This window comes from Palaemon carinicauda, chromosome 1, assembly GCF_036898095.1.
Source record: "Palaemon carinicauda isolate YSFRI2023 chromosome 1, ASM3689809v2, whole genome shotgun sequence".
NCBI lineage: Eukaryota > Metazoa > Arthropoda > Malacostraca > Decapoda > Palaemonidae > Palaemon > Palaemon carinicauda.
The window spans coordinates 135278772-135299690 of NC_090725.1; the positions used below are offsets into that span (position 1 = coordinate 135278772).

At 39.9% G+C, this 20919-nt stretch overlaps 2 protein-coding genes across 2 annotated transcripts in view; both read left to right on the forward strand.

The window, feature by feature from the left end:
* Positions 1 to 20919, forward strand: part of LOC137643229 (protein O-linked-mannose beta-1,2-N-acetylglucosaminyltransferase 1-like) — a 64057-nt gene that overhangs the window by 244 nt on the left and 42894 nt on the right. The window lies entirely within an intron of this gene.
* On the forward strand, positions 13518 to 14270 carry LOC137614541 (uncharacterized). The gene has a single exon (XM_068344307.1). It carries the CDS (start codon positions 13518 to 13520, stop codon positions 14268 to 14270), a length of 753 nt encoding a protein of 250 aa, XP_068200408.1.

The following is a 20919-nucleotide window of genomic DNA, read 5'->3' on the forward strand; positions in this document are numbered from 1 at the left end:
TATCATAATAATAAAGTAATTTCAAACAATATAAGGGCTTTATGGATGAGGATTGACGTCATCGTTACAAAAGAAAAATTTCTAGCAGCTTTAAGGATATAGTTGCCAAATTTGATTAGTAGAATCTGGTTTATTAACCGCAGTACTTAGGCCGAGGAGAATTATTCACCGCTGAGGAGAAACTTTTGGAAAACCCATATAAAGTAAAAAAAAAAAAAATAGATACCTAGATGATAGAAAGTGGGGACATTATTATTATTATTATTATTATTATTATTATTATTATTATTATTATTATTATTTTTATTATTATTATTATTATTGTTGTTGTTGTCTCGGAAGTAGGCTATACCTTCTTTAGAGCAGGTTCCGTTGAAGATTATGGCTGCCTCAGTGGCATTTATCTTGAAATTGAGCTTCTCAAAGATGCTTTGATTTTTCTACTTTATAGGCTGCTGATTGTCGGCATCCTTGTTGTGACTTTATATATATATATATATATATATATATATATATATATATATATATATATATATATATATATATATATATATATATATATATATATATATATATATATATATATATATATATATATATATATATATATATATATATATATATATATATATGTGTGTGTGTGTGTGTGTATATATATATATATATATATATATATATATATATATATATATATATATATATATATATATATATATATATATCATCATCATCACCATCCCCTCATACGCCTATTGATACCAAGGGCCTCGGTTAAATTTCGTCAGTCGTCTCTATCTTGACCTTTTAATTCAATACTTCTCCATTCATCATCTCCTACTTCACACTTCATAATCGTCAGCCATGTAGGCTTGGGTCTTCCAACTCTTCTAGTGCCTTGTGGAGCCCAGCTGAACGTTTGGTGAACTAATCTCTCTTTTGGAGAGGGAATATCCTGCCCAAACCATCTCCATCCACCCCTCATCATGATCTCATCCAAATATGGCACTTGAATAATCTCTCTTATAGTTTCATTTCTAATTCTGTCTTGCCATTTAACTCCCAATATCCTTCTGAGGACTTTGTTCTCAAATCTACTAAATCTATTGTAGATTCATTGTAATACCATGACTCATGTCCATATAGTAACACCGATCTCACTAAACTGGTATATAGTCTGATTTTTGTATGTAATTTCAGGCGATTTGATTTCCAAATTTTACTTAACCTAGCCATTGTTTGATTTGCTTTTTTCAATCTTTCACTGTTTTGGAGATCATAATTCCTAAATACTTAAATGATTCTACCTCATTAATCCTTTCTCCTTCCAATGATATTTCATCTGCCATTGCATACTCCAGTCTCATCATCTCTGTCTTTCTGGTAAGCAAGTGTTGCAAATCCTATTTTGTTCTGCTAACAAGGACACCATCATCAGCATAATCTAGGTCTGCTAAATTCCTATCACCAATCCAGTCCAATTCTTTTCCACCATCGCCAACCGTTCTATGCATTACAAAATCCCCGAGGAGGATAAACAACATAGGTGATAACACATTCCCTTGGAGTATTCTGCTGTTCACTGGAAATTCATTTGACAAGACTTCACTAAGATTAACTTTGCACTTGCTATGCTCATGAACAGACTTAATCAAATTCACACATTTAAGAGGAGTTCAATAATAACGTAGGACTTTCCACAAAATAGGCCAGTGTACACTATCAAAGACTTTTTCATGGTCCGAAAATCCCATCAAAAGTGTATTTCTATATTCTACGCATTGCTGTACAACATGCCCCAGAATGAAATTTTTATCTGTGCAACTTCTACCTTTTCTAAATCCTGCTTGTTCATCTCTCAGCTTTTCATCAATCTCTCTCTCTCCAGTCTCTTTAGAATAATCATACTAAATATTTTTATAACAACTGACATAAGTGTTATGCCTCCGTAATTATTGCAATCAGTCAGGTCTCCTTTTATTGCCATTTTCACCAACACTCATAACTCCCATTTATCACATTTTGCCTCTTTATGCCACATTCTACAAAATAATCTTGTAAGTATTCAAGTGAAGTAATCTATATATCATACAAAAGTGCAACATCACTCATTACAAATTTAAATCATCTTTATTTGTATATGAGCTAACAGGAGCTCATGCTTCATCAAACTGATATGGTAACATTGTGTATAAAATCTAGAAAAGCCACAATCTTTTTTTCAAATCACTTCCAATTTAATATATTCACAAGGGCAGCATTCGATATTTTGACTGCTGTTCCAATATAAAAATCCTGAAAGACATCAAACATATAAACCTAGAATTTCCAAAATGAGTATCTTACATGGACCAAGAACATTTAATATTAATTCACCATGTCAACAGTTGAAATCCTTTTAAAAACCATCTTAGGAAGCAAACTTACCTGAGGTTTATACAGTATCAAATGTTCAACCTACGAACAATGAAGTATAGACATTTATCAGCAGAAAAAAAAATGTTGCCTGGATTTAGGAAAGCCTAAACTGTAGTGAAACGAGATCAGATATCAGTACCCTACCAGATGAGCAGATAATGTCAATATGGAGTGCATCTAATTTCGTCCTAAGTGAGAATGAATCACATCTAAAACATACTGTATTTCTCCCAGTACTGCATTATCCCATCATACAATTCGATGCAGTATACATTCCCGTTGAAAAACTACTGGGAATTCTTACCTACTTAGACCAACATGGATTATCAGTGACTTATGATGAAGGAGTATTTCGAATAGCTCGAGAGATTCAACTGATACGACCAGAGGGATTCAACAATATAGTTCTTGGACTTAGGCTCATTTCACATGACAAAAATTGTCTTAAGATGTCTTGGAAAATATTTAAAAAGGTAATGGTGTAGAGCATATATTGATTAATAATGCCATCTTTGGGGTCAATGTCAAAGATTCTGTTTTAAGGGGAAAAAATCTATGTCAGATACCAAAAGGTCTACAGCTACTGGAGAAGTTTTTTGCAGTGTTGCAGTGGGTTGCATTCCTCCAAGAAGCTGACAACATAGAAAGGTATCAAGAGCAATTGAAAAATGTTGCACATTTGAAATGTAATATTTCACAAAAGCTAGGAGAAGAAAGTTACGGGCAACTGAGGGAATTTGAGGCTGGAATTGATCCATTACTAATGATTTTGTTCCAAAGAACTTTGATCAAAGAGAAGGTTTTAGACACTAGGGTGATTTCATTCTTCTTATGTCACATGTGGAAAACTTGATTCAAAGTGATCGAGAAGGCAACTGGTCACTCCAGCATCAGTCAATTCAGAACCTACTACTCTCTTTGCTGACTTTGATTCAGCTAATTACTTGCGATGGTTCTCATTGTATCTCAATGATATGCACAGAATATCGAATACTCCTCCGACAATTCACTAGGCATTCAAGGAAGGAAAATTCGTAATAAAGCGAACCCCAGGATGTTTCAAAGCAGTTAGAGAGGAAATGGCCCTAGAGCAAATATTTAATAGATATCAAAAGAGCTCTGCTGGAATCATCGGTACATCAAGACGAGAAAATTATGTTGCTAAGTGGGAGATAACTTATCATGAAGTCCTTGCAATTAGAAATTTACACAGACAAGTGTCAGGTTACAGTCCAAACAAATATGAATTAGAGTGAACTAATCTTTTACAGCATTAAAAACTCTGTCCGAGAAGAGAAATATTCAAGCAATGATAAGAGTCATAGAAAGAAATAAAAACAAATTTTTAATACCTGCAAAAGAAGTAAGACTATACAATATCCTGACAAATGAAATGAAACTAAAGGTATCAGGAAACAATTGTTAAACGCTGAAAGTATTGGCAAGACTACATACGAGATTTCCCGCAAAGAAAGTTTTAGCCATAGAGATATATGTCAGCAATTTCAGAAGTCCAGATAAATATAATCTCCCCTCGCGAAAGTTGTCTGCTGGATTGGTATCTGAAATTCCAGAACTGAATTCTGATGTATTTGAAGTAGACCACCGATGCATTGTTTATGTACTTCATGCAGTTCGACAAGGATGCAACCAACTTGCAATCCTTTCATCTTATACTGATGCAGGGAACTTTGGATTAAAACTGGGCTTGGGGACTCAGTCAGGTATATTATCATTCATTCGTTGACTGCTCAGCTAGGGAAGGAACTATGCCAAGTTTTGCTTGCAGTACATTCCCTAACTGGCTGTGACAACATAAGCATGTTTGGGACTAAACTTGCTGCACTGAAAGCACACCCAGAAATGTATTTAAAAGAATTCTGAACTGAAAATAATTTTGAAAGTCAAGTGATCATAGATGAGGAGTATCTGGCAAGAGTACTGAAGCAGGCAACTGTGTGTGAAACAACAGATAACCTGGGAAACTATATGTATCATCATTCCAAAAGGCCATGTTTTACGAACCTCCCACCTAATAGCTAATCAACAAAACAACATAACATATATACTTTGCCTCATATCGCATGGTTTCTATTTTATCTAAACCTAGACGGGACCCCATCGATCCAACATTATATGGTTATGAAGTAGCTAATGAGCTCTTGGTGCCGACTGATGGAAAGAACCCAATACCCAAGGAATTACTGTGATGAGGAATTGTACAAAATGTGGAATATATCTCTGTTCCTGTCGCAGCAGTCATGGTCCTTGCTGCAGCTTTTGTGAATGTCAAAGTAGCTTAGTTGTAAGTGATGCAACATGTAGCAATTCTTTGGGTATAGTAAGGGATGAAAGTTATTAAAAGCCCAATTATGATAAACATACTGTCATTCGTCCATTAGAACTCGACTAATTTTTTTCGAATGTAAGTTAAAACTTAAAATATTTAGCGATTAAAATAAATAAACAACAGTTATGTCAATTACAAATTTAAAAAAAAAATATTACCATTATTAAAATATATACTAGCTTTGAATTTATCTTTTGATATTTAAGAATATAAGCTCACTTTTACACAGAAAGGTAATTTTATATTTCACATGATGACGGGAGAAATTTGATGTATGTCATATAGCTGTACAGTATGTGTTGAACTACCTGAAATGTTCACTGATTTTCGCACTGAGATTGAATGGATTGATTTTGGTTAAAACTTTTATGATGGATTTTTTAATTAGGTTAATTCAACCAATACAACTTCTTGATCTGCCATGTCATAGTACCCTTTCAATACAAAAAACTGCATCACAATTTTATACCATTTTCTTGCTCCAGCCAGAATTTAAAAAGTCAATAATTATTTGAGAAAATTGAGGAACCTAAATATTTTTTTATGATCTTACCCACTAGAGAAATTTTTCGAAGTACATATTCAACAAATACTAATCTCCATATCATGTTAGAGAGCTACGTATTTTGTGATGAACGTGAGCTGGCATTATGGAAATAGTTTTTCCGAAAGTTTTAGTAAGCTCCTGATTGCACAGAATGTTATAAAATGCTTATAGTATTAAGTATACATTGTTGTTATGTGGATTATTATTAATATGAACCATTCATTCTTTAATTATGAAACTTTTTCCTTCAAAGGGGAATATCAGTAGTTTTTATCGAATTCTGGTAAGATTTTAGGTTTATATATATATATATATATATATATATATATATATATATATATATATATATATATATATATATATATATATATATATATATATATATATATATATATATATATATATATATATATATATATATATATATATATATATATATATATATATATATATATATATATATATATACAGACCAATAAAAGACATGGAACTAATTATTTTTTGCAAAAGTCTATCAACAAAAAAGAATATTTATGTTTGGACTTTAGAAAATGCTTCAGCCCATTATTAAACTTTCGGGCTGAAATTCACGTGCTTAAGAAAGAGATTGAATGAGGGCTAGAGCAACAGTCATACATAATGGCCTGGTTTGTATACGTGCAGAAAAGGCAAAATAAAGAAACTAAAGCAATTTTGTTACAGATTTATAATGAAAATAAATACTATATAAAATCTATCAGTGACGAAAATCTTTCACCAGGTTTGGTAGATATCCTTTGATGACGACATCATCCAAACCGGATCTTGACTCATCGACAGAAGGCATGAAAGAGCATTCTCTTTCCTGCAGCACCGTGTTCCTTTCCTTCTTCAGAGCAGATGAGGACTTGACTGATACTTTCTGTTTAGAATAACTGCATAGCGATTCATATGCACATCCTGCAATGTCAAATTTTCCTCCCTCGGATGAAAATGATTTTTTTTTTCTTTTTATAATCCATGGCCTGGGGGTGGGTAGGTCTATTCCTGTGTGCACGAGATGTACCCTAATGGCATAATTCACCCACTATAAAAGTAGACACCTTGAATTATCAGAAAAATCAGGGTGGACTTTCTTGATTTCACTATATTGGGCGTTAATTTAGACCCGATAACTCTGGGTACCTAATCTTAAAATGACCACATTTCCCTTGAAAGTTAACTTGGAAGAATCATTTACCCCTCAAAATTTTCTTTTTATTAAGTTCTTTCAAATCAAATATAAATATTTAGCTTTTAGAACTATTTTAGGTCGTAAATCCCCATTTCTTACCAGAAATCGAGAACAACTAATGATATACCCCATGAAGGAAAAAGTTTCAGAATTAAAGAATAAATGGTTTAAATTGACAACAATCAGCATAAGAACAATGTATACTTAATATTATCAACATTTTATAACATTCTGTGCAATCAGGAGCTTACTATAAATTCTCGAAAAAAAACTCTATTTCCATAATGCCTGCTCACGTTCATCACAAAATACGTAGCTCTCTAGCATAATATGGAGATTAGTATTTGATGATTATGTACTTTGAAAAATTTCTCAAATGAATAGGATCATAAAAAAATATTTAGTTTCCCCAATTTTTTTTTCAAATAATTATTGACTTTTTAAATGCTGGCTACAGCGAACTTCATTTTATTAACCTATGGGGTAGTTTTGTTATTGAAAAGGGTACTGTGGCATGGTAAATTAAGAAGTTATATTGGTTAGATTAAATTAATTCAAAGGTATTTAATAAAAGTTCCGACCAAAATTAATCCATTTAGTCTCAGTGGGAAAATCAGAGAACTTTTTGGGTAGTTCAACACATATCAGTTATAGGATATACATCAAGTTTCTCCCTTCCTCATGAGAAGTATGAAATGGCCTTTCTGTGTAAAACTGAGCTCTTCTTTATCAAAAGATAAATTCAAAGCTGGTACTGTATATATTCAATAATGTAAATACATGTATTGTATTAAAGTTACGATTGAGATATCTATTGTTTATTTACTATCATGGGTAAATATTCCAAGTTTTGCTTTACATTTGTATAGGAGTTTAGTTTATGCAGGTTTTTTCGATAATCAGAGAGAGAGAGAGAGAGAGAGAGAGAGAGAGAGAGAGAGAGAGAGAGAGAGAGAGAGAGAGAGATCGCATTACAATGTATGATAATGTATGAAATACACGTACATTGCATGGCTCCCCTTTGAATAAGACATACATGTGAAGTAGGGTGCCCTGCCCTAGAGAGGAAAACTGTAGGCGGGTCATCTTGCAGGAGATACGCAGGTTTTATGCAATCAAGGGAGACAGTCGCCTTTACCACAAATATTAATTAAGAGTCTTCAGTCTACAGTGGATAACCAGGAAAGGTCCCATGTAAGGGGTTGACAGCAGTGGCTTGTAAGTGTGTTGGTGTGCATGAAGACATGTGTTGTGGTGTTTAAATCTTCCGGAACGTGTTGCTTTGCTGGGAACTTGCAATTGTGGCAGCAGGGAGTAAATTTACCCAAAATGATACATAAGCGCTAGAGATGTCGGAGGAGGTCGCACAGGGAAAAAAAAATCAGCAGGGACGCCTATAGGTTGCCATTCACTATTTCAGCCGCTGAAAAATTCTCATGATAATCCTTAATCCAAGGAGGACCCAGGGGAGCTGAGTAAACCAGTTGGAGTCATTGCAGCGTGACAAAGCTGCTTTGAGGGTCGATGAAAGTATCAACCATTCCATTGGCTGCAGAGATATAGGCATTTGTCTGCTGTATGGTGATGCCCAGAAAATTCCCTAATGATGTCCACAACTGAGAGGTGAACGTGGTACCTCTGTCAGAAGTAATATGGTCAGGGATACCAAATCTCGTTATCCACCCTGAGAGTAATGCGGATGTACATGAGGCGGATGTTGCAGTTTGCATGGAAATAACTTCAGGCCAACAAGTGGAGCAATCAATGACAGTAAAAAGGTAAAAGTGTCCTTGTGATGTGGGTAGGGGGCCTACTACGTCAACGTGAATGTGGGCAAAATGACGCTGAGGTTGAGGATACGTACCCACTCCTGATCTGTGTCGATGTACTTTTGAAGTTTGGCATTTAGTACAGGCGTGAACCCAATCCTTAGTATCCTTAGTAATGTCGTGCCAAATGAACTTCATCTACCGTAGCTGTGCAGATCAGCACGAGGAATGTGAGAAGCCATGGATTGAATCAAACACCTATTGGCGCATAGGGGCGTGGCCTACCAGTACCAACGTCATAGAGGAGGGTGGCGTTGGATTTGTCGAGAATGACGTCTTCTCAACAGAGGGATGTGCATCACGTCCTGCAGGCTTGGTACTCTGGGTATTTTTGTTGGGCTTTTGCCAAAGCGATGAAATCTAATACCAGGTGTGAGTTGTCCGACACTTTTTCCTTGTTAGTATAGGTGTATGCAAATCGTTCATCCAAGCCCCTCCAAACAAACGATTGAATTCAGCCCCTGTGTGTCTACTGTACAAAGAGCCTTGCTAAAGATACATAGAAATAGAACCTGCATGTAACGGTCACCAGAAGCCATATAGTTATACATTCATCACTGCAGAAATTACCTTTACACTACTTGAAGTAGATTTCCCCAAGGCACACAACATGCTGGTAGACACATCCAGACAGCAACTCATTTAAAGAGATGCCATTATAAACCCCATCATTCCAAGGGCAGCAACAAGCTTCATGCTTGTACCAGAAATCTCTTCACTCTTCCAGGAATTTCCCGAAGTATTCAAGGACGACCTCCAGAATGACCCCACGTGCCCTGCAAGGCACCTTATCAAACACCATATCATCACAGAGGGACTCTAGTGTACACATGTTTCAGAAGGTTGGCTCCAGACAAACTAGCCCATGAAAAGCAATTATTCCAGAATATGGAACAAGCAGGAATCTGCCAGAAAGCGTCCAGCCTTTGTGCATCTCCCCTTCCCATGGACGTGTAAAGGAGATGACACATGGCAGCCATACTCAGACTACTGGAAACTTAACCTTCAAATATTACTAGACAGGTACCCCTTCCGTAACATTGCAGACATAGCTAACCAACTCAAAGGGTCAAGAATTATCTCGAAAATCATCCTGAAGGCATATTATCAAGATCAAGTAGCAATAGATGATAAATTTTAAGCATAGGTTGTCATAAAAAGTAAATCTTCAGCATGTTCTCACACAATGTAGATTTTGAGCATAGATTTTCACAAAAAGTAAATATTTAGGCAAAGCTTCTCACACAAAGGAGATTCTAAACATACACTCACACAAAGTAAATTTAAGCAAGGGTTCTCACATGATATAAAATTTAAGCAAAGGTTGCCACACAAAGTAAATCTTTAGCATATGTTCTCACAAGATGTACATTTTAAGCAGAGGTTTTCACAAAAGTATACAAGCCAACGCTATTTAGACCTATTGGAGTATTACTTTCGGCGAAGCTAAAACGACGAGCCATTAGAATTTAGTGAGGGTTAACCACCCATACCTCTAGTTAGAGGGGGTGTGGTAGTATATACACCTCTCACTCACACACCTGTGACTGTACTTCACTTTGCTTTTGGCCCGGATGAAGAACAGCTGTCACCACTCTTCCTTTTTGAACTGCCATTATTAATCTGTTTTGCTTTTTCTTTTCAGTATGTGTGTGCCTTTCCTGCTGGCCATGCGTACCTACCCTGGACCTGAAGGCCGCTCCTGTGGAAAATTCATATCTGTTGAGGATACTGATCCCCACCGTTTGTGTTCGGCTTGTAGGGGGCAGCAGTGTAATGTGAATGATAAATGTAATGAATGTCAGAAATGGTCTGCCTCCCAGTGGGAAAGGTTTGGGCAACAGCATAAGAAGTCTAAAAGGGATTCTTCGCCTTCGAAGGTCACTTCGAAGCAGAAGAAACCAAAAGCTTCTTTTACAGCTTTTTCTTGAGCGGTTTCCTCCGGGGAACCATTGAATAGTACCGCAGGCCATTTAACTCCTAGACCACCTTGGCCCTTGAGAGATGGTGTTGCTTCCCCTAGCGAAGCAGCCCCACCTCTCCTTCCAAGCGAGTCCTTGTCTCTTTCTCCCTTTTTACAGGTGTGGCTGTCCCTGGGTTGGCCTGGTCTGGTTTCCAAGGAGGTGTTGCTGTGTCTTATTCAGCAAGGTGTGGTGTTACAGCACTCATCTGCCTCTTAGGTTGATCCTTTGGTCCTTGTGGACATCCTGGTGTCCGAGGATTCATCTGGTGCTCTGCAGGCTGACTCTATTCCTGCCTCTTCTTCTGCACCTTCCACCGCTGCCAAAGATTGTGCTACCCCCTTCACCGACCATCCTTCGGGGGTAAAGCTAAGTCCTAGGCATATCTCTCCTGTGAATGATCATCTCTCTCGTTTGCGAGAGAGACCACTCATAGAGATTCCTCTTCAGATTCCTGCTGATGGTCAACTTGCTGAGTAACCTGTACCTCCAGAGGCGCGTCATCGTGGTCGTCGCCCTCGCTGAGCTCGCCTTCCTCTTAGCCTCAGACGTGTTCCTTCGCCTTTGGTGAAGAGAAGTTTCTTCGACACTTTGGCGTACTCTTCACAGCACTTTTCTTCGGAGGATCCTCTGCCTTCTGGTTCTCCTGGTTCCAGACCTTCGCCCATTTTGGTTTCACCCTGGTCTCGCCCTAGTTTTGTTGTTCGCCCACTACCCTTGCGGCGATTAACAGACCTCCTTGACTTTTCTCCTGCTCATCAGAGAACCTCGGTTCGTGACTCTCCTTCTGTTCCAGCAACTGCATGGCGTTCGCCGTCGGGGATTCGTTCGCGATCTTCTCCTGCAGATGTGCATCCTTCCAAGGACCACATCCCTTCTCTAGGTCTTTGATTGGCAACTCGCCAATCTCCTGCTTGCTGATCTCTTGCTGGCTGACCTCCAGTTTGTCAATCTCCTGCTCACCAATCTCCAGCTCGCCAATCACCGACACGCTGATCACCAGCTCGACAATCTCCAACACATTGATCTCTAGCTCGCCGATCTCCAACTTGCTGATTGCCGACTCTCCGATCGACGACTCGTTGATCACCAACTCGCCGAGTGCCAGCAACTGGTTCTTTCCGGCTTGTCAAGCCTCACCAGTTGATCAGCAACCTTCGGTTGCACACCGACCTCCCTGTCGATCGCCAACGACTCTTCGCTTAGAGGAATGCAAACATCACCACCCACGCACTTCTCACCATTCACCAGTTAATCTTTCTCCTGTGTGACCATCAAATGAACAGCAATTACCATCTCTTTGGCACTCAGGTGTGAGCGAGAACGCTACCACAACGCAAAAACTTCAAGACTTGGCTCCTTTTTGGCACCATCGTTTGTCAGATCCCCAAAGCTCTATTGGACAACATAGGTCACGAGGTAAGAAGCCTTCCAGATCATTTCTGAAGAAGGGCAAGTCTTCTCATCGTTCACCATTGCCTTACTCCTCTCCCCGCAAACGCAGCACATTGCGTTCACCGGGATAGGGGGAGAAAGGCAAGTTTCAGGAATTTAAGATTCCTAAGGTTCTTGTTTCTCGGAAGGAAATCACAAACCGCGGCCTCCTCGTCAGCAATTAAGACTCCCTTGCGGGCTCCCTCTTCATCGTTCCCTTCAGGGGAACTCTCTGACAGTGCTTCCATCAGTCAGCACCCGTGGTTCAGAGCCTTGGTCAGGGTAGTTACTCAAGCCGTTACAGCAGGTATTCCATCTGCATGGTCTGTGGAAAATCCCAGGATCCCCTAGAGAAGTCTTCCTCTTCATCTGATCCAAGGCAAAGATCCACAGTCCCTTTCTGTCTAGAAACCTCGGTTTCTTCGTCTCCCCTGAAGCGGAAGAGAGGACTCCCCGACGAGGTATCTTCTTCTAGGGTCAAGTTGACCCCGGTCAGATCGTCTAAAGGGAGGTCAAGTGACTGAGTCCACTTCTCCTCCTCCTCATGCTCCACAATTGGCACCTTAGTCGGATTTTTCTAGCAGGAAAGAGTCTTTGCCTGACTCTTTCCAGCCTTCCCCTATCAAGGAGGTCCCACAAGTTAGTAGGGTGACCTCAAAATACATGGAGGTTTCCATCCTTTCCCCTACGGGTGGCCAGCAGAAGGTTGTTCCATGGAAACCTTCCACACTAGAGACCTTCTTCCCTCCAAGGAGGGAATCTAAGAACTCAAAAACTTTGCCAAAATCCTCTTCGAGGATTTCAAGACCCGTAGGGGGTGGTCAAACCATCTTCATCTAGTCACTTCGAAATCGACCATGACCCACCCGAGATCCTTTATGTGTGGAAGACAACGAACAAGCTTCCAGTCCTTCATCAGAAGTCGAACAGAAGGAGTCAGAACATGCCTTTTAGAAAGTTCTAGCCTGCATGAGGTCCCTCAGTGGGTTAGCTGACCCGGCGATGGCTCCTCATGAGGGCGTGTCTATGGCATTAAGAAGCTCCCTAAGGCCAGCGCAGCTTTGCCCTGGTCTCAAGGTCTGAAGAGTGCCCGGCAGAAGGCGGCTGCCATGCTCTCAGATGCCTTTGGTTCACTTCGTTCAGGCTCGTCCTCGAAACTCCTCCTACCTCCTGATGTCCAGCAGAGGAGATATTACAAGGTCCTTGACGAGCACCTCCCGGCTCTTCCTCTTCACCATTCCTTAGAGGAACTCACAAAGGGAATCTCTCTGGAGAGACTTTCCAGTCTTCAAGTCTCCTTCTCGGCTGCGGATATCCTTAATTAAGAGAAAGTTGCGAAGTATGCCATGCAGGCTACTTCGTGGTTTGATCTTTGGTTAGGATCAGTGGGGAACGTGGTGCAGAAAAGGTTTTTTTTAAGGAAGGCCCAGGGAAGGCGATGAGACATTCCTTCTGTCCAGCACTCGGACTATCGAGTTCCTCACCCACCAAGTAGTGAACTTGTAAGCCAACACCATCTTGAGGCACACACTCGGTAGTCAAGAGGTTCCATCACTAGGTCCCACACTGTGAGATCGCGAGACTCTAGAATTCCTCTCTGGAGGGCTCCTCTTTGTTTGAGCCGAGAGATGTCGATTGAGCTGTGGAGAGGTGGAGGAAGTCCCACCAAGACCCTCTCCTCCATAGGGCCTTGACATCTCATCCCTACAGACCACCAGCTCTCTCGCAGATCAAACAACTAAACCATTTTCGGAAGGGATTGCAGCTAATGACAACAAGGTGTCTAAAAAGCCCTTTCCAGCTAAAGACAAGAAAAACTGCAAGTCCTCCAGTGGAGGGAAACATCCTAGAGGAGGCAGTCGGGGCTGCAAACGCTAGGATAGGTAATCCCCCCGCTTTTCCACCAGTGGGAGGATGCCTGCATTGCTGCTGGAAAAGGTGGATGCAGCTTGAGGCTGAACACTGGACAATCTTCGTTATTCGTTCAGGGTATCACGTCCCATTCATTCAATCTCTCCCAACACTGATCAAGACTCCATTGTCGACAAGCTCCTATGCGAAGGGATCCACAGAGGGACTGGCCCTTCGGGACAAAGTCCTGACCATGTTGGAAAAGAGCACTTTCCAAGAGCTCCTCGATGACATCCCCAGGCGTCTTCAGTCAATCTTTCTTGTGAAAAAGGCATCAGGAGGCTGGAGACCAGTCATCGGCATGTCAGCTCTGAACAAGTTTGTCAAGCAAACTCCATTCAGCATGGAGACGGCAGACACATTCAGACAAGCGGTAAAACCTCAGGACTTCATGTGCACACTGGACCTAAAGGACACATACTTCCAGATCCCAATACATTCATCTTCAAGGAAGTATCTGAGATTCAATCTGGACAATAAGAAATACCATTTTAAGGAGCTGTGTTTCGGTCTTTCCACAGCACTCCAGGTCTTCACACAAGTGTTTGCCCTTGTGTCATCTTGGGCTCACAGAATCGGCATCTGTCTCCTACATTATCTGGATGACTAGCTGATTCTAGCAGACTCAGTGGCAACACTTCTTCAGCACCGAGACAAGCTTCTGGGGGTTTTCCAAGATCTGGGGATCATTGTAAACTGCAAAAGTCATCCCTGCTTCCCTCTGAACGACTGGTATATCTAGGAATGATTATAGACACCAACGTGCACTAAGCCTTCCCATCAGACAACAGGGTAGTGAAGCTGAGGAAGGTTGCAAGACATTTTCTCAGACGAGAAGAGATCCCAGCCCAGAGGTGGCTTTGTCTCCTCGGGCACCTATCATCTTTGGCCCGTCTAGTTCCCAACAGCTACTACAGGATACGATCCCTCCATTGGTGGCTAAAATCCACTGGAATCTGGCCTTTGATTCTCTGGACATTCTGATCCCCATGGGACCAGAGGAACGGACGGACCTTGAATGGTGGGCAACAGACAAGAATCTGCTAAAGGGCGTCAACCTTCTCGTCCCTCCCCCAGACCTGATGCTTTTCATGGACGCATCAAAAGAAGGGTAAGGGGTCCACATGTTGCACCACATGACCTGGCCATTCAACAGTTCCTGGCAGGCCACTCTGTGGTGTTGATGAGCTTATATCAACAAGCAAGGCGATACTTTTTTGCAACCCCTATCCCATCTGGCAGTAGAAATACTGAGATGGGTGCAAGTCCATTCGGTGACCCTATCAGCTCGCTTCATTCCTGGTAATAGGAATGTGCTCGTGGACAGCCTGAGCAGAGTGATAGTGGGCTCCGAATGGTCTTTGGATCATCTAATAGCCAACAAAGTACTGACTTTGTGAGGTTACCCAATGGGGAATCTGTTCGCAACATCCCTGAATTTCAGGCTCCCGTTGTACTGCTCTCCAGTCCCAGACCACAAGACTATCTGGCAAGATGCATTCCAACAATGGTGGGACAACAGCGACATTCACGCCTTTCCCCCCTTTTTTCTGATGAGAAGACTACTCAACAAGGCCAAAATATCAGTCAATCTCTCAATGCCTCTCGAGCATCACGCAGAATGGTTTCCAGACCTTCTGCAACTCCTAACGGAGCTTCCGAGAAAACTTCCTCCATGACACGATCTACTCAGATAATCACACGTCAACATCTGCCACAAAGCCGTAACTTCACCACGACTTCACGCCTGGAGACTATCCAGCATCTCCTCACTCAGAGAGGCTTCTCGGAACAAGTTGCCACTTGGACATCTGCAAAGATTGTCAGCTTCAGTCTACCAGGCAGAGTGGAACATCTTCTGTGGTTGGTGTCGTGAAAGGGGTATCTTTCCACTTGATGCCACTACTCCAGCAATAGCGAAGTTCTTTATGTATCTGCGAGAGGAAATGCTCCTCTTAGTTTCGGCAGCAAAAGGCTATCACTCAGCCCCGAGTCTCGCCTTCACACTGATAGGAGTAGACATTTCCTCTTTGCTGGAACTTTCCCTCCTCATACAAAGTTATGAACTTACTTGTCTTCAGTCAGAAGTGAGACCTCCCCCTAGGAACGTGGTTCAAGTTCTTTGGTCTCTGAAGGGTCCTCCCTATGAACCATTATGCCAGCAACAGACCACCACCTCATGTTGAAGACGGTGTTCCACTCGCTTTGCCTTTGGCCAAAAGAGTAGGCAAATATCATGGTCTCTCGTATGACCTCGCCCATTCAAGGGGATGGGGAGAGGTAAACTTCCGCCTTATCCCTGATTTTATAGCTAAGACTAAAAATCCGGGGGATAGCGGATCCTGGTTTAGATTCTTTCCGGATAACCAGTCTCCGTTCTGAAACTGACGACCCAGATCATCAGTTACTAGGTCAAGTAAGGAGTTGGAAGCACTACCTCAAAAGAACAGCAGCAGCTCGCCCCTGGTACCTTCACTTTTTGTCAGGACAGGAAGGATCAAGAGGAGAATCACAAAGAACACCATATCTACTTGTATTTGTAAGGTCATTGACCTTCCACTAAATCCAGATCCTCCTCCAACATGTCGACCTAGAGCACATGACGTCAGGTGCATTGCTACGTCCCTGGCCTTCAAACGTAACTACCACGTTGCACAGGTTCTACAAGAAGGCGTGTGGAAGCATCAAACGACCTTCACCACCCACTACCTGCAAGATGTAACCCACAGGAAACTCGATATGTTCTCTATCGGTCCTGTGGGGGCTGCACAACAACTGGTTCAATACCTCAAACTCCTTACTGGACAAGTAGCGGGAGGTTCAAGGCATTGGTTACCCGGTTTTAGTCTGAGTGAGTGAAAAGGAATGACTGGCTCTTTTCTTTTCTTCAACTTCCCCTCTCTTTGGGAAATCAGCATCCAGGGTCCTCTGTATAGTTGACCTCAACCATTGCAGGTAAATCATTGTTTCCATGTGTAACCTAGTATTGTGTCAATACTGTTGCGTGGTACTGGGTATGTCTTTGTGAACTCAGATGATTCCTATGACTAAGAGGAACTCTTACCTTGACAGTCACATTGCTAGTATCTCAACACACAGTTTGTGTAGGCCGCAGATCATGTATAGCAATGTTTAGCGAGGTGTTAGGGTTTCCACTATATGCTAACATAAATAAAGGGGAATCTCCGGGTAAAGCCAAATTAACAGGGACGTCCACTCTCCTAAGACGTAAGTTAACCCCTATAAATAGCGTTGGTTGGTATTTCAGGTATGGAACAAATAACAAATTTGGAAGTAATTTGTATTTTTCCTAACAATACAAACCTGTAGCTATTTATACAGATTTTCCCGCCAACCCAGTCCCCCTTGAAATCCTACCTCCAAGCAAACTGAAGCACAATCACAGGTGTGTGAGTGAGAGGGGTACCTACTATGCCCCCTGCCCCGCTAACTAGCAGTATGGGTGGTTAACCCTCACTAAATTCTAAAGGCCGAAAGTAACCCACCTACAAATTGCTACAGGTTTGTATCGATAAGAAAAAAATACAAATTACTTGCAAATTTGTCATATTCTAAACAAAGGTTCACACTCAAACTAAATTTCAAACGAAACACCTCACACAAAGCAATATTTAAACTAAGGTTGACACGAATCAATTTCATGGAAAATTTCTCGCACAACAGTAAATTTTAAACAAATGTTCTTACACAAAGTAAATTATAATCGAAAGTTTTACCACAGACTAAATTTTAAGCATAGATTCTCACACAAAGTGAATTAAGCATGAGTTCACAAACTAAATTTTAAGCATAGGTTCTCACACAAAGTGAATTAACCATGTGTTCACAAACTAAATTTTAAGCATAGATTCTCACACAAAGTAAATTAACCATGTCTTCTTACAAAAAGTAGATTTTCAGCAAAGGTCATCAATCAAAGTAAATTTTATGTAATAGGTCTCACACAAAGTTAATTTTAAACAAAGGTTCTCAAAGTTAATTTTAAGTGTGAAGTTTCTCAGCAAAGGTTCTCATAGAATGTAAATTTTAATCAAAGATTCTCACACAAAGTCAATGTTAAGCAAAGGTTCTCACACAAAGGAATTTTTAAGCAAAGCTTCTCACACAAGGTAATTTTAAGCAAATCTTTCTCACTGAGTAAATTTTAAGCAAGGGTTCTTACACAAATTAGATTCTACGATAAGGCTCTTTCAAAAAGCAAATTTTAAGGAAAGATTCTCACACAAAGTAAATTTCAAGCAAATGTTTAAGATAACAAATTCCAAGCTAAAGTTCTCTCCCGCACTGATAATAGAAAATCCTGTTTTAAGCTTGCCATCACTCATTTCATATTGTTTGAGTTTTGTTCCATTATTGCCCTCAACTATTTTGGTTGTAACCTCCATTATCTTGTTGAATATAGTTACTTAATTTCACCTTGCCTCTCTCTTAGTACCTAACAGCCACCACGCACAAAAGGGTCTCACACAAAATAAATTCTAAATAAAGACTTTCACAGAGAGCAAATTTTAAACAAAGGTCTACATGCAAAGTAAATTTTAAACAAATATTCTTACAAAAATTAGTTTTAAGAAAAGGCTCACACCAAGTGAAATATAAAGAAATGCCCTCACATAAAATAAATGCTAATCAAAGGTTCTTACAAAAACTGTGCTGATAATATTGTAAGAAATCGATAATGTGATGAAATATAAATAAAACGAGACATTCATATTATTATTATCATTATTATCAGTTTGCTAGGCAGTAGATCTTAGCAATCTATGTTTGCCAACGGTTAAATAAGCCGATGAGCAACTTGCAGTAACAAGAATCTCGATGAAGTCACTGGCAGCAGGGTGACGGATTGGGTTTAAGGCAATAGACAAGATGTCTGTTCGACTTCTGCTCACGATGCGTGGCGGATGATCTTACTGAAATCAGTATGGACCGGCAGGGGTCTCTTGCCTTAGTTAGATAGGCACAGCGCATCACGAGGAACTGGCTATCCTTTGATGAATTTAGCCAATGAATCCTCTATGGATTTAGTCAGTCTATGGAAAGCAAAATGACAGAATGGGCGCCCAGTCCCGAGTGTAGCGGGGAGCAAAGAAAAAATTCTAAGGAAAAATTGAAAATTGGTAATTGGAATGTTAGAACCATGAATCAGATTGGGAAGTTACAGCAAGTGGAAAATGAATTTATGAAATATAGTTTGGATATCTTGGCTCTAGCTGAAACACGGTGCAAGGGGATTGGTAAAGAAATCTTAAACCAAGGCAATATATATATCTACTCAGGAAGAACAGATGTAGTTGGAGGAGAAAGGAACGGAATGATGATGGCACTAGAGCAGAAAAGGCATTAACGAAACGGTGAGCTGTAAATAGAATGTTACTTGCAAAGTTTAAATCAAAACAGTGCAATATGAGTATTATAGTTTGCTATGCACCAACAAAGGATTCCCTTGAGGAAAGGAAAGATGAATGCTAGAACTGCAGAGTGTAATAAATGAGATCCGAGAGAGAGAGATATGAAAATTGTGATTGGTGACTTCAATGCTAAAGTTGGAAAGAATAATCAAGGTATAGAGAATTTGATGGACGTTGGGGGGTTTTGGCAAAGTTACAAATGAAAATTGGGCAGATTTTATAAGTTTTTGTCCAACAAACAATCTTGTTATTGGAAATTCTCTTTTCCACCACAAGGACATCCACAAATATACGTGGACTTCACTATGTGGCAATTACAAAAATCATATAGATCGTATAGCCATTAATATAGAGAGAAGGAGTACTCTGGGAAATGTAAGAAGCTATAGAGCTGCAGATGTTGGTAGTGATCAACAACTCATTGCCACAGTTAAATTAAAACTGAAAGCACTCAACAGAAATGTAGATAGAATACCTAGACTTGATACAACTAAACTTCTATAAGGTAAGCACAGGGAAACCTTTGCAATTGAATGTAGGAATCGATTTGTAGTCTTAGAGACTAAGAGATGAAGAGCAGACAATTAATGAAGAATGGTGTGATATTAAGAACATATATCAGTCAGTTGGTAGTGACATTTTGGGATATGCAGTTATAAGGAGAAAACCATGGATATCAAATGATACTTGGGATACTATGAAAAGGAGACAACGATAGAAATTTATTGTTGAAAGTTTTCCAGTAAGTAATGAAAATTACAAGGTAGAGTATGCTAAGTATTCCAGTATTGATAGTGAAGTCAAAAGAAAAGCCTGGAATGACTGGAGAGAATATTTAGACAGGAAAGCAGATGAGGCTGAAAAAGCTATGAATTCAGGGATTGGCTATGGTGAAAGAATTGCTCATAGAATTATTAAAGAAATGTCGACTGGGGCAAAGAAGAAAATGCATATGCCCATCAAAAAGAGAGATGGATCTGTTGTTACAACATGAAGGTCATGAATAGGAGATACGAAGGGAACAATTTGAATGATATACCTGAAGATGAGGAAGCCCTTGATGTGCCCATGAATGAATTCAGTGTGTTTGAAATCGAAGCTATCATTAAAAAACTCAATAGATGGAAAGCCTCGGGATACAATGGAATAACTGCTGAGAGGATATTGGCCAAAAATGAAGAGACTCCCAGAATACTTGCAAGATTATATTGTAGAATGTGGCGTGAAGAGGCAAAATCTGATGAATGGGAGTTAGAAGTGTTGATGAAAAGGGCAAAAAAAGGTAGCTTTGACTGATTGTAATAATTACAGAGGCATCACACATATATCAGTTGTCAGGAAAATATATAATATGCTCAATCTAAAGAGACTAGAGAGAAAGATTGATGAAAAGCTGACAGATGAACAAGCAGGTTTTAGAAAAGGTAGAAGTTGTACTGACCAAATTTTAATTTAAAACATGTGGTACATAAATGTGTAGAATATAAAAATCAACTTTTGATGGCATTTGTGGAGTATGAAAAAGCCTTTGATAGTGTGCACCGGCCAATTTTGTGGAGAGTCCTACGTTATTATGGAGTGCCTCTTAAATATGTAAATTTTATTGTGTTCATGAGTATAGAAAGTGCAAAGATAATGTTAGTGGAATCTTAACAAATCAATTTGCCGTGAACAATGGAGTACTCAAAGGGAATGTGTTGTCACCTATGTTGTTTATTCTCCTCATGGATTTTGTAATGCATAAAACAGTTGGGGAGGGTGGAGAAGGATTGGACTGGATTGGTAACAGGAAATTAGCTGACCTAGAATATGCTGATGATGCTTCCT